Below are 14,503 nucleotides of genomic sequence, written 5' to 3'. Positions count from 1 at the left end.
GATGGCAATATCCCTTTTCTTGGTACTGCACAATCTGCTGCTTAACGTTTTCCGATAACTTCGGATTTGCCGATAACCGCTTTTCCAGACTCTTCATCCGTTTCATCGCCAGAGGAAAACTATCTGGAAATCTGGGCTCTTCTTCTTTCCAGAGCAGTCCTGTCATCAATCGCTCTCCAATGCGAACCGTTGTCCTCTCCATAATCTCTCGAGCTCTTCTTTCTTCCTTGGATTCCGGTACTACTTCAACGGAGATGCCCTTTTCATCCAGTGAATACTGCACTTTAAGAAGGTCGTGTAATTCTTCGTTTGATAATCCAACGCAAGAATGTTGCCCAACGAAGCTGCCGGTTTCCCCGGCTACTTGTGGGCCGTAGACGGTCCAACCTAACTTCGATCGAACTGCTATGGGTTCACCTGGTTGTCCAATACGCGACTCCAACGGGGCGAATAAATCAATATGCTTGAGACCGATGAGAATCACCGGTGTAGCCTGGCTGTAGTTCATTATGGGTAGTCCTTTCAAATGTTGGTACTTCTGTGCAACTTCCTCAAACCGTAACGTCTGCGCTGGAAGTTTCAAGTTGTCTACAGTGTGCACGTTTTGAATTAGGAACATCTCCTGTGATTCTCGAGCTGCAATTGTCAGGTGAACTTTCTGTGAGTCTTTCTCCAGTCTGGATACTCCTGCTGTCCACATGACACGAAGAGGTTGAGTTGTACCCTTGCAGCGAAGCAGTTTAGTTATCGAGCTGTCCACCAAAGTGTACGATGATCCTTCGTCCAGAAATGCAGTTGCTTTCACTGACCTGTTCCCGTTGGACAGAATGATTGGTACCATACGAAACAGGATGGACTCCCTTGATGAATATCCATGTGTATTGCAGCTAAATTGCATCTCTGGTTGATGAAGCAAAGTATTGTGGCGCCCCACGCATTCTTCCACTGAACAACGTATGTTTAACTTGCATTTAGCTTTCCCATGTGCATTCAAGCAAATTTGACACTTCTCTACCGCATCCCACCTCTGTGGAACGCTAAGCTTACGGAAATTCTCACAGTTCCGTAATCGGTGATTAATGTGACCACACATTGGACACGGAATACGTTCGGTTCGTTCCGTCTTTTCCTGTCTACCTCCGGCGACACCCACTAATCCAGAGTGCGCGTGAATATGACTCTCCAGCTCTCTCCCTTTCATTGCCTTCGTTTTTCCTATTCGGTTGGCACCAGACTGCGAAGTAGTATCCACCAAGCTGGCTACCTCACTTGCCAGCGTTCGCAAGGTTACCTGTACAGATTGTCGCTTGTATCGAACCCAGTCAATTTTCGTGCTTGCTGGAAGTTTTTCCACTAGTTCTTGAATAAGCATAGGCTTGACCAGATGATCCACCAGATTTGTAGCTTCGAGGTGATCACAGAGTTGTTGCACAAGAACACCAAAGCTAATAAACGATCCAAGTTTATCCGACTTCGGTGGATCAGCCTTGCGGACCTTTGCCAGAAGCGTATTCAAAAGCACCTCCGGTCGACCGTAAAGCATACGCAGGGTTTCCATTACCTGCGGAACGGAGTCGGGTAGCAAGAGCCGACTGCTGACTGCGTCTCTCGCTGCACCTCTTAAGCTGCCCTGTAGACGAGCCAAATTTTCCAAATTGGAAAATCCACACACCTTCGTCGACGTTTCATAACTGCTAAAAAACATCGGCCACTCTTCTGATCGCCCGGTGAACGTTGGATGTTCCCGAGACAGAAATTGGCGGGCCGACAATTGTGATTTTGTTGGTACTTTCATTTTACCATCCTTCTTTTTTTCTACCTTGTCACTGCGTATACTGCTCTCTTCAGACGAATCGGAATCGGATTTCGACGATTCGTCACTACTGGAATCATCATGATCGGTTCCATCAACTGTTTCACCTAAAGAGAGTCCCTGCGGATCCTTCTTTTGTTTTGTCTTCAACTGCGTAGGTTGCGAGATTGGAGTAGAATTACTCGGATTTCCATTGTCAAATTCTTCAGGATTTCCAGTATCCTCTTTCCGTGCCTTATTGCCTTTGGACATCTTCGTTTTCTTTTCCGATACCTGTTTTCGTTCATGTACGAGTTGATTCCAATCCTGCTGCAGCTTCTTACGTTCAGCTTCTCTTTTTTTTGTTAAAAGCTCTTTCGGAGGCAATTTTTATCTCCAAAACTTTCTTCTCCATCGCCCACTGCATCTCCCGTTTGTCGTTCTCGAGTTCGATTTCCATCTGCGCCAGTTTCAGCTTCTTCTCCATATCCTGTTTCAGACGTTTTCGTTCTTCAGCTTCGGCTTTTATGGCTTCATCCATCTCTTCTTCCACAGGATCCGACACCGTTTCAGTGCATTTAGGACAGCTCCAATCCTCAACGTACTCTACCGCTGAGGTCACACCCACGCAGGAAAAATGAAACCATTGTTGGCAGGAATCACAGAAAACCATCTGGCTTTCGTCGTGATCTGGACGCAAGCATATAACGCAATAACTTGCAGTTTCTTCCAGATCGGCATCGTCTAGGTTACGTCTGTTTTTTACCTTACTCATTTTTGAGTATGTTCGGGTAGATTTTGGTGAACTAAGTTTTTTGTAGCTTGTGGTACTAACAGCTCAAAACTGAAATTTATTTAGCCTTGCATCAGTTAAATGTTATCATTATATATATATATATATATACATTATCAGATTACTCACATGAGTAGTCCACGGTATTACCAAAGAGGTAACTCTAAGACCACTGGGTCCCGAAGAAAATCATTATTATTTTTGGCTCACTCAGTACCAGAACAACGGTCCCAAGCAGTCCCAAGCTATTTCACTCACCCCTGCATGTTCTGCATGAATCCACACAACCCTGATGTTATCTGTCAAACTTTCATAGCGAATCAAAACAAACATAGTGTAGTAATAGAATTTCAACTAGAATAGGGTACGTTAATCGTTTGCTTGGGACCAATAGGCTACTAAAGTGGTGAGCCAATTTAAAATCGTTAGTTTCGTATTGATTGTTGGTATTACCAACAATCAATACGAAACTAACGATTTTAAATTGGCTCACCACTTTAGTAGCCTATTGGTCCCAAGCAAACGATTAACGTACCCTATTCTAGTCGAAATTCTAGTACTACGCAATGTTTGTTTTGATTCGCTATGAAAGTTTGACAGATAAAATGAGGGGTTATTGGCTTTTCCTATGTTTCGATTCGAGGGGTGATTCGACAAGCTTGGGACCGAAGATAGTACCAGAGATGAGCCAAAAAGTTGAGCACGTTTCTTCGGGACCTACTTGTCTTAGAGTTACCTCTATGGTATTACCAACAATCAATACGAAACTAACGATTTTAAATTGGCTCACTACTTGACTAGCCTATTGGTCCCAAGCAAACGATTAAAGTACCCCAGAAGTATACTCAATTGTATCGTTGTGCATCTTCTTCGGATCCGGTTTAAAGTCCTTGCTGGTATAGTGACTCGCTAGACCAGAGCGAGTGACATTTCGAAAGTTATTTTCTATGTTCGAAAATACCCGTGCTGTCGTTCGACTGGTTTTCGAGCCGTGGTTGTCAAAATTTAACTTCTTGTCGGTCAGAAATAACCATGCTCAGATAGCAGGGTTAATCGATAACTTTCCATCGGTCAAATTTTAACCAAAAGTTAAAAAAATCGCCAAATGGTTCAGAGTCTAAATGAATAAAAGCTTCACAATACAATAAAATATCTTCATTTTGAAAAAAATCACATTTTTCTTACGTCAAGTCAATCTTGAGAAGCACCTGGTTTTATGTGTCTGGGTTCTAAATGGACCAAACTTTACTTAAGGTGTTGGGGTCTGTCGCGGCCAAAAGCTACTTTCTTCTCCGGTTAGGGCGAGTCTTTCGCTTACTAGGTCAGACACTGTTTTTTGATTCTAGGAGCTACTTTTTTCTCCGGTTAAGGAGAGAAGTTTTCGCTTCTAGGCCGAAAGTTCTTTCGGATTAAAAAATGAGAAGAATCTGGAGTAACCTACGATCTTAGTTTTATTTTCCATTCTGAACAAGGTGATCTTAAATTGATGTGTTACATTAGCGATCTATAATTATGTAAAATCATTTCCTGTCACAATGGAATGTTCCATGTCCCTATCAATACCGAACTTTAAGCTAATTTCTGCTAGTTATAATCGAATTTCTACGCGGGCTTAAAAAGGGCTAATCTATTTTTCGAGTCCTTATATACTATGTCCTTTTCGGAACCGGGATTTCTCAATATGCTCATGAATTTATTGCTTTTTGTCACTCAGATCCGATATGGCTCTACAAATAAGAATTCGAAGCCATGTAACGTTTAAACATTAGATTAATATCGAAGACGACATATCAAAAAGACTGGCAACTCTTCCATTTTCTCGTACACTGCTATGAGACAGGTACAATCGCGTCATCTGCCGCTCAAAGGTAAATGCTTCGAACGAATTTGATAGCAAAGATTACATCCTCAGAAGAAAGGTTTGTGTATTTGCTCATTTTTCTTTATGTTGGTTCCACCTTCACTCAAGCGCAGCGCTACTGTAACTGTCGCTTGGATTCTGGCAAGTCATTGTTTGCAAAAACTGACACGCCCTAATTCCAGCTCTATCTTAATATGGGAACGAACATCCGATTGATGACCTTGACAAACGTCCAAAAAATACTCTTTTACAAATTTATGGTGGTCCTGAAGTGGACCGTTTTGTCGTGATGGTTGAGTAATGCTGAGCTATTAGGGTGTTAAAAACAGATGAGGCTGGTGAGCTGAATGTTGTTTGGAATGTGGGTGACGCGCTTGGTATAGATGGCCCACAGCGACTCACGAAGAGCTACTGATTCCGATCAATAGCGGTACGGCTTCTTCCTCCTTAGAGCAACCGTAGCGGTCGTTGTCATTTGCGCGACTATTTTAACAGCGCACAGCGCTCTCATTTTAGTTTAGTCACTCTTCTCCACACCGGTCGCTGCTATCGCGGTTATCAATTTACTCGCCTTTGTCCGTACCGGTAGTGAGCATTTTGACGATAGCAACCTTTCTCCCGCGCTGCTAAATTTGGTAGCGCGCTTCTCACCGAGAAGCCGACTGCTATTTTAGTTACTCGTATGGCAACCCCCGATACGGTAGCTGCGCTATGATGAGGGCTGCTAAAATGAGTTTAGCAGCGTACCGTTACGGTTGCTCTTATATCGATGCTCATGTGGGCTGCAACTCACTGCTTGCAGGCAGCCTTTCGTTGTGTACTGGAGAACAATGTTCAACGCCACGCGCGGAAAGCACTGCTGCTGCTGCAGCTGATACCGACGACCGAACACCACCACACACGGTGATTGGAACTGAATCCGATCAGCGGTTGAGGCGAGCCTCGGTAGCTAGCTTCTTGCTGTTTGGTGAGACCGAATGGAATTCAACTTTGAAATCTGTGTTAGGTAAATCCCTTTTCGCTGGCAATTGTTGATCATTTTAACTATCAAAGCAACAGTTGCACATTCGTGCAAATTTAAATAGTAAAATTTTGAAAAATGGTATAGTCTTAAATTTATCAGATGCGTAGAAATATATCTGACCGATTGGTGATAAAATTATTGAAATTGGTTCAGGGGCAACTGAGTTATTAACGTTCAAATTCTTTCATAATTTGGTTGCATATTCCATTTTGGGTTTTCACAAAGTGTACCCCCATATAGAAATCACAAACGACGTCAAAAACGTATTCCTGCGCGATTCAAGCAACCGGTCAACACTCGTATTTATTTAAGTTACCGTCAGACGTTATTTGTGATTAGCCCCGGTCCCTTTCAAATAGTCTCATTATTTTTGAACGGCCCTTATATTTGAGATGACGTTTCTCATTCATCAGGTGATCAGGGGCGGGATGTGCTGTCAAATCGGCCTACTGATCATCCATCAATGAGATGTATAAATAGGTAAGGTCCACTGAATGTGTCGTCTCTTTCGTTCTCCTGCTGTTTAAATGGTTAAAAGAGTGTGACGTCAAACTCTGTCACCCATTTCAACAGACGGAGAACGAAAGAGACGAAAAATTCAATGACCCTCACCTGCTTACACTCATGGATTTTCCATATGTGAATTTTGCTCCAAACATCTACAAACCAGCCCCTGTGCTTCGGTCAGAGAGCGTTAGGGCGTCGTTGTGCCAATTTGGTCGTGGCACATTTCGAGTATGAGAGAGTAATTGCAGTTAGATCAAAAGTGCCTGAGAAAAATGCAAATACTTTCGCAGATTACCCGAAGTTGCGATAGTGAAGGTATTATCACAGAAAAGCAGACATAACATTCTTAAAACCTTCATCGAAATCGTTTTTAACGGTCAATTTAAACGTTTCTTAGTTGGTAGTACCGCCACCTGTGGTGCACATAATCAATTCCCTAGCGTTTGACGTTTACACACTACAACCATCTGTTGAGTGTATTGCCCATCAAAGTATATACACGGATAGAAATTTCCTTATACCTTTTGGCAAATTTCTATTGCTGATTATTCATAAAATGTATAAGTCAACTAATAAGCAGACGCTTTGCAAAAAGTTAATGAAGCTCATGTGTCAAATGAAATGTATAAGCGGTCACACATACCTTTTATGCACTCTTGTAGGACCTATTTGGTTTGCCTTATGGAATGTATAAGGCTGATCTTTTGGCAAAAATGTATAAGTTAAACACATGAATAAAATAATTGATTTTCGTTTCGTGTACGACAGATGGCGGTAGGGTTTACAATGATAAATGTTCAATGTGTTGTGTCTGCTTGTCTGTGATATAACATGGAGGTAACGTTAGGATAAAATCAAAACATTGAGAAATATAACGCATCACTTTCAGAAATATTCACTTCGCAACCGATGAACCATTCTGACGGCCATATGAGTACCCAAGTAACCATATAGTCGCAATATAGCTTGTATATTCTTACTTTGCTTGACTATGGTTAGTTGGGGAATCTGATGAAACTGTCACTTCTTGAAACTGATCCCTTTCGTATTTCTTTCATTCTCTTTTCGCACACGGAGCGCTTGGTGGAACAGCGACTTTGGACGTGAGCCTCGTCCCAGATCACCATGGAAATTCAATTCAATTCAATGAAGCCGACCAAAAAAGGCGGAATCATTTTAGAACCAACCAAGGACAATCTACGGAAGGAAATTGCCGGTGAAGCACGGAATGAAATACGAAGCGTTAGAGAAAAAGTCCAAGGGATTCCAAAAGAAGTAATCAACGACGGCGGAAGAGCAGAATATGGTGAGAGCTTTCCAATTAAAAAAAAAATATATCAAAAATAAACTAAATACATGCCAGGTTTGAAAAAATATATTTTCAAACCTGGAAGCGTGTATGTAATACCAATATCCATTTGATAACGGTGATGCATACATGCGGGGCTTATTGTAAGTGAAAGTAACCTCGGAATGGGCGTGACTCTCCAGACATTCTGAAATGGGTTGCTGGATCTGCAATAGAGCTATCACCTTCTAACTCCCGGACTAAAGCTGTCTACAATGACCATAAATGCGACATTGTAGAGAGAGTTCTTCCATAATAACACTGCCGGCCAGTGGGGGTTAGATTGAATACACACACACACACACACACACACAAACATCTACAAACCAGCCGACGCCGGTGGTGTAGTGGTAAGCGTGACTGCTTTCCCAATGGGTCTGGGTTCAATCCTAGCCGAGGTCGGAGGGATTTTTCTGAGGCATAAAAATCTCTGGTCACGTCTTCCTTCGGAAGGGAAGTAAAGCCGTTGGTCCCGGCCCATGTGTGTTGAATGGGTGCGATATCCTACGCAGGTGTGGAAGCTGCCTTCTTGCACATTCGATTGCCGTCAATGGATGGCAATCGATGTCCGTCGGTGATTGGCACTAGATTGCGGAACAGAGACCGACGTTAAATAAAGGAAAGAAAAAAAAAAAAACATCTACAAACCGTCGTTGCCTGTTGTCGTTTGAAACCAGTTATGCGAGCTAAGCGACGATTGTTCGTATTTGACAGTCACCTCCCCCCCTTGCTGGTGATGTCCAATTTCGATTAGAGTATTTTTTCTCTTGATCTTGTTTTACGTGCTGAGCACCAATGCTACCGACGCCTGCTCCCAATGAGCTGGATTACCGAGGTGAAGCATTCGGTTAAGTTGTGTGAGTAAAACCCCTGTACGATACAAGCAATTAATGACGTCACTAATTGCGTTTCCGTTGATTTTTTGTATTACTAATACAACCATATTTCACGATCTGCTTCACCTCTCTCTGTACCCATTGGCCTGCTCCCACTCCCACACCTGGACCTTACCTATCGACCCATCAACTCATGAACCGGGAATGGCTTGTAAGTTATTAAGGTATTAGATACTGATTAAACACTCGCCTACCCGCATAAATGCGGACCATTACTTAACTTTACCGAAAATGGCTAAAAATTGTTTATAATCCCTGCTAAACTTTAACTGAAGTGGTTATGGAACTTTACATGAACGTTTGTGTGATAAAATTTTAACCTTATGTATTATGGTTTTTTGGAAGTGAACCTTACAATTGATAGGTTGTTAAGAACCATTACCATGCTAAATTCTTGTTTTCTCCATAAATTGTTGGTAAAGGAACCATTTTATTTATGATTTGAGAACTTTAATGGAAATAGTTATGGTAGTCGGTAAGGTTCATAGATGGTTTTGTAACATCGATCAACTTTATGTGGAATATATCGCGAATTGGTTGCCTGTAAATTACTGATTACCAATTCGCGATATATTCCACGTAAAGTTGACCGATAATACAAAACCATGAATGGACCTTACTGACTACCATAACCATTACCATTAAAGTTCTCAAACCATAAGTAAAAAGGTTCTAATATAGTCCTCTCTCCGAATACATGTATGGAGAAGACAACTATTTTGAATGACAATGGTTCTTTACAACCCATTATTTGTAAGGTTCACTTCCAAAGAACCATAACCATTTCAGTTAAAGTTTAGCAGGGATTATAAACATTTTTTAACCATTTTCAGTAAGGTCAAGTTATGGTTTGCGTTTATGCGGGTTTGTTATGAAATATTGGTACTAATGTCTATTTCAAGTTTATTTTAGAAGTGAGCGGTGAAGGGAACCCTTGATCGTTGTTGGGTATCAGAGGGATGTAAACAAAAGTAATTGTTTACGACATTAAACAGTGAAATTAAAATGACTTTCGAAATTATTGAAACGCGTAACAACACATCTTGTTGAGTAATTGTCAATACACAGTGGCATCAACTCAGAGGCGCAGAATAGGCCTCTTCTGCTTTTATTGATCGCAAAAACAACTTATCAACATTAAACACTAAATACGCGACACATACGATGTTTTTATAATTATGTATTGTTAAGAGAAAAATTTCGTTTGGCGGCTACTACCGAATGGAAGGAAAGAAAAGCCTTACCATGTTTGTCCTTGTCCCCCGTTCAAGATTTGGCCTTCTTGCCCTTGTACTCGCCAGCTCGGGTCCGAGCATTGTTCCGCTCGATCGTCCCCTTCTGCTGTGGAGTGTTCACAATGGAACGGGACGCGTGATAGCGCGGCTGCGGCGTGTTTGGATCACTGTTCGGAATGGTATCGTCGTCCGGCTGCACCGAGGCTTCGGTTGTGTTGAGCGAAATGATACTATCGTTGTCACTGGGTACGTTAGGGCTGCTGTCTTGGTTGTAAGACGCGTTCTGTCGCCGGGGACGCTTATGAACGACTGGCGAAGGTGAAGCGGATATAGATCTTCTTCGCGGCGCTGGAGATGATTCCGGAGCGGAAGCTTCGCCCGCCTTCTTCTTCCTCCGATGGACATTGACGATCACATCGGCGTCGATGCTGACGTCCAACTCGAAGTTGAAGGCGTAGGTTTTCTTGACTTTGCTGCCCGCTTTGGGAGTACCACCTCCGCTAACGTTGGTGTTGAACCGAATCGAACCGGTTTGCTCTTGAGCGGAGAGCTTAGTCGATATTACTCCCGACGAAGGGGTGGACATTTTGTGACCGTTAAGTCCTGGTTCAGATGATTCGATGGCGACAGTGGGTTTCTTCTTCCTCTGGACGGGCTTGGATGGTGTTTCCGTTTTTCTTTTCACAGGTGCCACGTCTTGCGTAGTGGTGTCCGGACTTGTGCTGATGACCTTCGGAGGCCGACCACGAGGACGAGCCATCGGCCCAGAAGATTCATTCGAATCGGGCTCAACAATTTTCCTCTTTGACGGTGAAGCAGCCAGCGATTTTGATTCGAACTCCAAATCTCCAGAGTTTGATTTTTTCAACTCCTTGAGACCGGATTCGAACATTTTCCTACATTTGGCATAGTCTGGTTTCTTGTTGTACTCCAACGAAGCTACGTATTTTACGTACTCGTGGATGGGCTTAGGAATGTCCTTTTTGAAGCAATATTTCATGAAACCGCTAACGTCCTTCATATGTTTTTCCTTTGATTCCTGGACCTTCACGGGGCTAGCTAATAGCTTCTCCGCCTCCCATGGGAGCAAAGTGCCAACCCATTGCACCACGTTATACGCCAAGATTTCCATATCTCCGCGCATCGTTGGAACTCCCTGGTGGGCATCGCGTGAAGTATACTCAATGGTACCGTTGTGCATCTTCTTCGGATCCGGTTTAAAGTCCTTGCTGGTATAGTGACTCGCTAGACCGAAATCAACCAAGAACAGTTGCTGCTTGCTGGCCGTTTTCCCGAACCCGAGAAGTATATTCGCCCCTTTCAAATCAGCGTGAACATAGGTACAGTCGTGAATGTACTCCAAAACATCCACCATCTGCAATGCTATTCGGTACACCGTGTGCAGCGGGAAACGCTTCTCGTTGCGCAAGAAAATACTCCACAGATCGGTACTGTATCGGGGCATCACCAAGAAACGGTGTTTCAAATTCTGCAGATCATGCGACCCGTTGCCAGCAAAGTGAGGCATTCCCAGATGCTTCAAACCACGGGCTTTCCTGAACTTTTCAACATCGTCCTGCTTGGCATTGCGCATGTAGAAGTGCATCTCCACAAACAAGGGTCCATTGCCGTGGGGCTCCTGAAAAACATCATTAGGATCAATTGCGAGTATACGGAACGTGCAACAATTCGACAGTGAGCATGCATAAGGGCATATACGCGATGATCGATTCTCTTCGTCGATTTTCTCTTTTGTTAATAACTCGCTAGATTTAACGTTTCTCGGTGCGTTTGCTGTTGTTTTTGATAGACAATACAACCTGTTACTACTCTGCATTGAACAAATTCTAGAAAATTGTTTCACTTAGCTGTAGCAATGCAAAGAGAAAATTGATGAAGAGAATCGATCATCGCGTATTCGCCCTTATGCATGCTCACTGTCGAATTTTGGACGAAAACAAAATCCTCACATAACCTCAAACTTCAATTGGTCCAATTTCAGGTCCTGAACGAAAAAAAAAGACTTACAATCTTCACAACATAAGGATAATCGTCCGGTTTCTTCACACCGGAACTGGCATCACATGCGCAGTAGATTTCACCGAATCCGCCGCTTCCGATCGAGGGGCCGACCTTCCATTGGCGCTTGGTCATATCGGTTAGCACCGTACCCGGAGGCACCGGCTCGGGCATCTGATAGCCATTGGCGGCTTTCTTCCGTCCGCTACCGGCGGGTTTCTTAACGGGTGCCATTTCACACGGAACTGAAATTATACCTGTTTATCAAAAAGTGTTAATATTTATAGTGTTAACTTTTAAATGTTGCGTACCTTGTGACGAGACGCAGAGATCAGTTTACAGGACAAAACATGAAAAATATCAAACAACAACCACTTTTTACAGCTTTCAGAGTTGTAGGTCTCTCCGCCGATGCCCTTTCCGTGTATCGCAATTTCAAATCGATGGTTGATGGTTGTTTTGTTTGATTTGACAACGAAATTTTGCTTGGCTGTGTGTGATGCGAAGCGCGGTCGGCTCGGCGCGGGAGCCGAGAGCGAGGAGATCCGCGGATAAATTGAAGCTTTTGCGGAGAGTTTTGTATGCGCGAGCTTTAGTACTAATGGGGTGCTTACACTTCTTGTGCTGATTCACGTTTAAATGGAAATGTACACTAAGAAAATTTCAAAGATTGTTTGTTAATAATTAATAATTTATTTATCACATTGCAAAAATTCATGTGTGGGACACATAACAAATTATATCTAAGTGTCAGACACATACATCATATGTGTAGGCATAACAGCTATGTGTGACCACTAGACTGATGCAAAATTTGAAATTTTCGCTCCACGGTGCTCAAACGGTTTCAAATCAGGTTCTGATAAGCCTCCCAAAATTTAAACTCATGGGGTAAGAAACTGACTTGGCACAAACTATTCGAAATTTATATGGAAATTACTATAGGAAAACCAAACTTTTTGTTCACTGTCTTCTACAAATTTTCCATATTGCTTTTTCGAAAATGTCTATAACTATTCTTACGGGAAATTTTCTAAACTACAACTTTGCGCAATATAGTTTTTCAGTTAAATGTCAAATTAAATTGTTATTAATTGTTTAAGAGATTGATAAACTTATGGCATGATCAAGCGGCTGTTCTGTGGGCAACACTCTATTCTGTAGTGTGACATAGTAGCCATGATATTTGTGCTCTATTCTTCGCACCAGAAACACCAATGTTGCTTGCTGAACAGTTGAATGAGCATAATCATAAGACATCAGTGACTTGAATCGTTAATAACTTTTGTTCCTTACATTTGATTGAAAAGCAGTTGTGAACAAAGTTGTAGCTGAGAAAATTTGCTACAATCCCTGCTATCATTTTTAAAAGTATAGTGGTGTGGTAAATTGTTAGAAAGATATGAACAAAAACATAAGTTTTCCCATAGTAATTTCCATATAAACTTGAAATGGTTTGTGACAAGAAAGTTTCTTACTAATGTAGTTCAAATCTTAGGAGACTAATCAGGACCCAATTTGAAACCGTTTAAGCACTGTGGAGCAAAAATTTCCAATTTTGCATCAGTCAGTGACCACACATTCTATTCATTTGACACATCAATTTCATGTGTGCTTCTTAGTGGATTCTGTTTATGTGTGGGCACATGAAAATCATGTAGAATTTCACATGGAAATTCGCCAATAAAAATGTGTGGATTATTTGAGTGTAGGCGGAATTTGACCACCGATGAACCGACGTGACAGCTCATTCTACAAGCTACTTTCAAATTCGTGCCCAAGACGCCATATTTAAAATACGTTAAACACTACCGACATCTACTTATCCGTCATACCAAGGACACGAATCCACGCATATTTTATATAGCCAATCAACCGAGGGGGACGACTCTATCTACTACTATCTACAACTATTAAAATAATTTCAAAATATTTATGTTTATTTTAAACATAAGAAGCATGTTTAAAATAAAAATATTTATTTTTGTACACATATCTGTCAAACCAAACAAAAACAAATACGTTTGTTTTCAACAAGAATATTTTTAAAATAAAGGTAACATTATTTTTGTTTTAAACATTGATTTCACATGACTTCAAACATGGAATACGTTTGAAATCAACCTAATTTATTTTTGTGGCCAGAACAAACTGAGTTTACGTTTAAATTTACCTCAAATATTTTTGTTTCGAAGATAGTTTTTTCTGCGTGCACGATAAAAATTCCACTGCATCGATCCTTTTCATTAGGCCGTTCGCAATGCTGTTGTATTTTATAAGGACTGTTTCAATTTGAAACTAGAACAGAAACGCACCTCTCGCAATGTTGAGTTGGAGTTTCATAATTCGAGCACTATTTTGCACCAGATTTGCAACTGCTCGACTATTCTGTTTTATTTCTGAGCGAGTTTGAAACACGAATGGAACTCTGTTTCAAATTTCTTTGTATGTGTTTAAAGACGTTTCGAAGAGCTTCACAAACAAAAAACGGAGAGCTTCATAGAGGACAGTAAAGTTTATGAAACTTGATGATTACAAACAGCTTTTAGAACTGTGCGTTGCGCTGATCGTGTTGCAGTTTTATTTTTGACAGTTTCAAATAATAGAATTGACGAGTAGTTTAAAACAATCTTGAAACTCAGCATTGCAAACGGCCTTAGATTTTTGTTTCGATAAAAAAATTCAGAACATTTTCATTTGCAATCGATGAATTTAAGTGACGGTCGACCAACAGATGGGAATTATGTGAAAAATGATAATGACGTTTTGCTACCTGTCAAATCGTATGGAATATTTTTTAGTACATCATCAGTTTTGTAATTGCAAATCTGAAACTAGGTGTCGCATGGCCAGTTTTACCAAGTTTTACCTTTGCTTAAATTCATCAATTTAATATTGACTTTTTTTTGTCTTCTTCTTTGCACATCACTTGCCTTGAACATAGATTCTGCAAACAACCAGTGTGACAGTTCAGTAAGCAATGAGTTTTGGGATATTTGAATTAAGTATTATCTGTTTCTTTGGTAAC

General features: G+C 41.4%; 1 protein-coding gene across 2 annotated transcripts; it reads right to left on the bottom strand.

Moving 5' to 3' along the window:
- Positions 1-9,280: 9,280 nt before the first annotated feature.
- Positions 9,281-11,944, bottom strand: ball (ballchen). 2 transcript variants are annotated; one of them, XM_065218759.1, is made up of 3 exons: positions 11,787-11,944; positions 11,485-11,732; positions 9,281-11,095 (listed from the first exon to the last, which is right to left on the bottom strand). In XM_065218759.1, exons 2-3 carry the CDS (start codon positions 11,707-11,709, stop codon positions 9,488-9,490), a joined length of 1,833 nt encoding a protein of 610 aa, XP_065074831.1. In that variant the 5' UTR covers positions 11,710-11,732; positions 11,787-11,944; the 3' UTR covers positions 9,281-9,487. The 2 variants fall into 2 exon arrangements, with proteins under 2 accessions (XP_065074831.1, XP_065074832.1); XM_065218760.1 differs by having other exon boundaries at positions 11,485-11,720.
- Between the last annotated feature and the right edge of the window lie 2,559 nt (positions 11,945-14,503).

The sequence above is a fragment of the Ochlerotatus camptorhynchus genome, unplaced genomic scaffold (assembly GCF_037179485.1).
Source record: "Ochlerotatus camptorhynchus isolate MF236.1 unplaced genomic scaffold, CSIRO-AGI_Acam_v1.1 ptg000094l, whole genome shotgun sequence".
In the NCBI taxonomy this organism is placed as follows: Eukaryota; Metazoa; Arthropoda; class Insecta; order Diptera; family Culicidae; genus Ochlerotatus; species Ochlerotatus camptorhynchus.
This window is presented reverse-complemented; position numbering and strand designations above follow the sequence as displayed.

Bases quoted from the DNA above. Each gene is read 5' to 3' on its own strand.
- ball (XM_065218759.1), bottom strand. From the start codon at position 11,709: ATGGCACCCGTTAAGAAACCCGCCGGTAGCGGACGGAAGAAAGCCGCC. The intron at 11,096-11,484 runs GTAAGTCTTTTT...GATGTTTTTCAG, and splicing joins ATCCTTATGTTGTGAAGATT to GAGCCCCACGGCAATGGACC.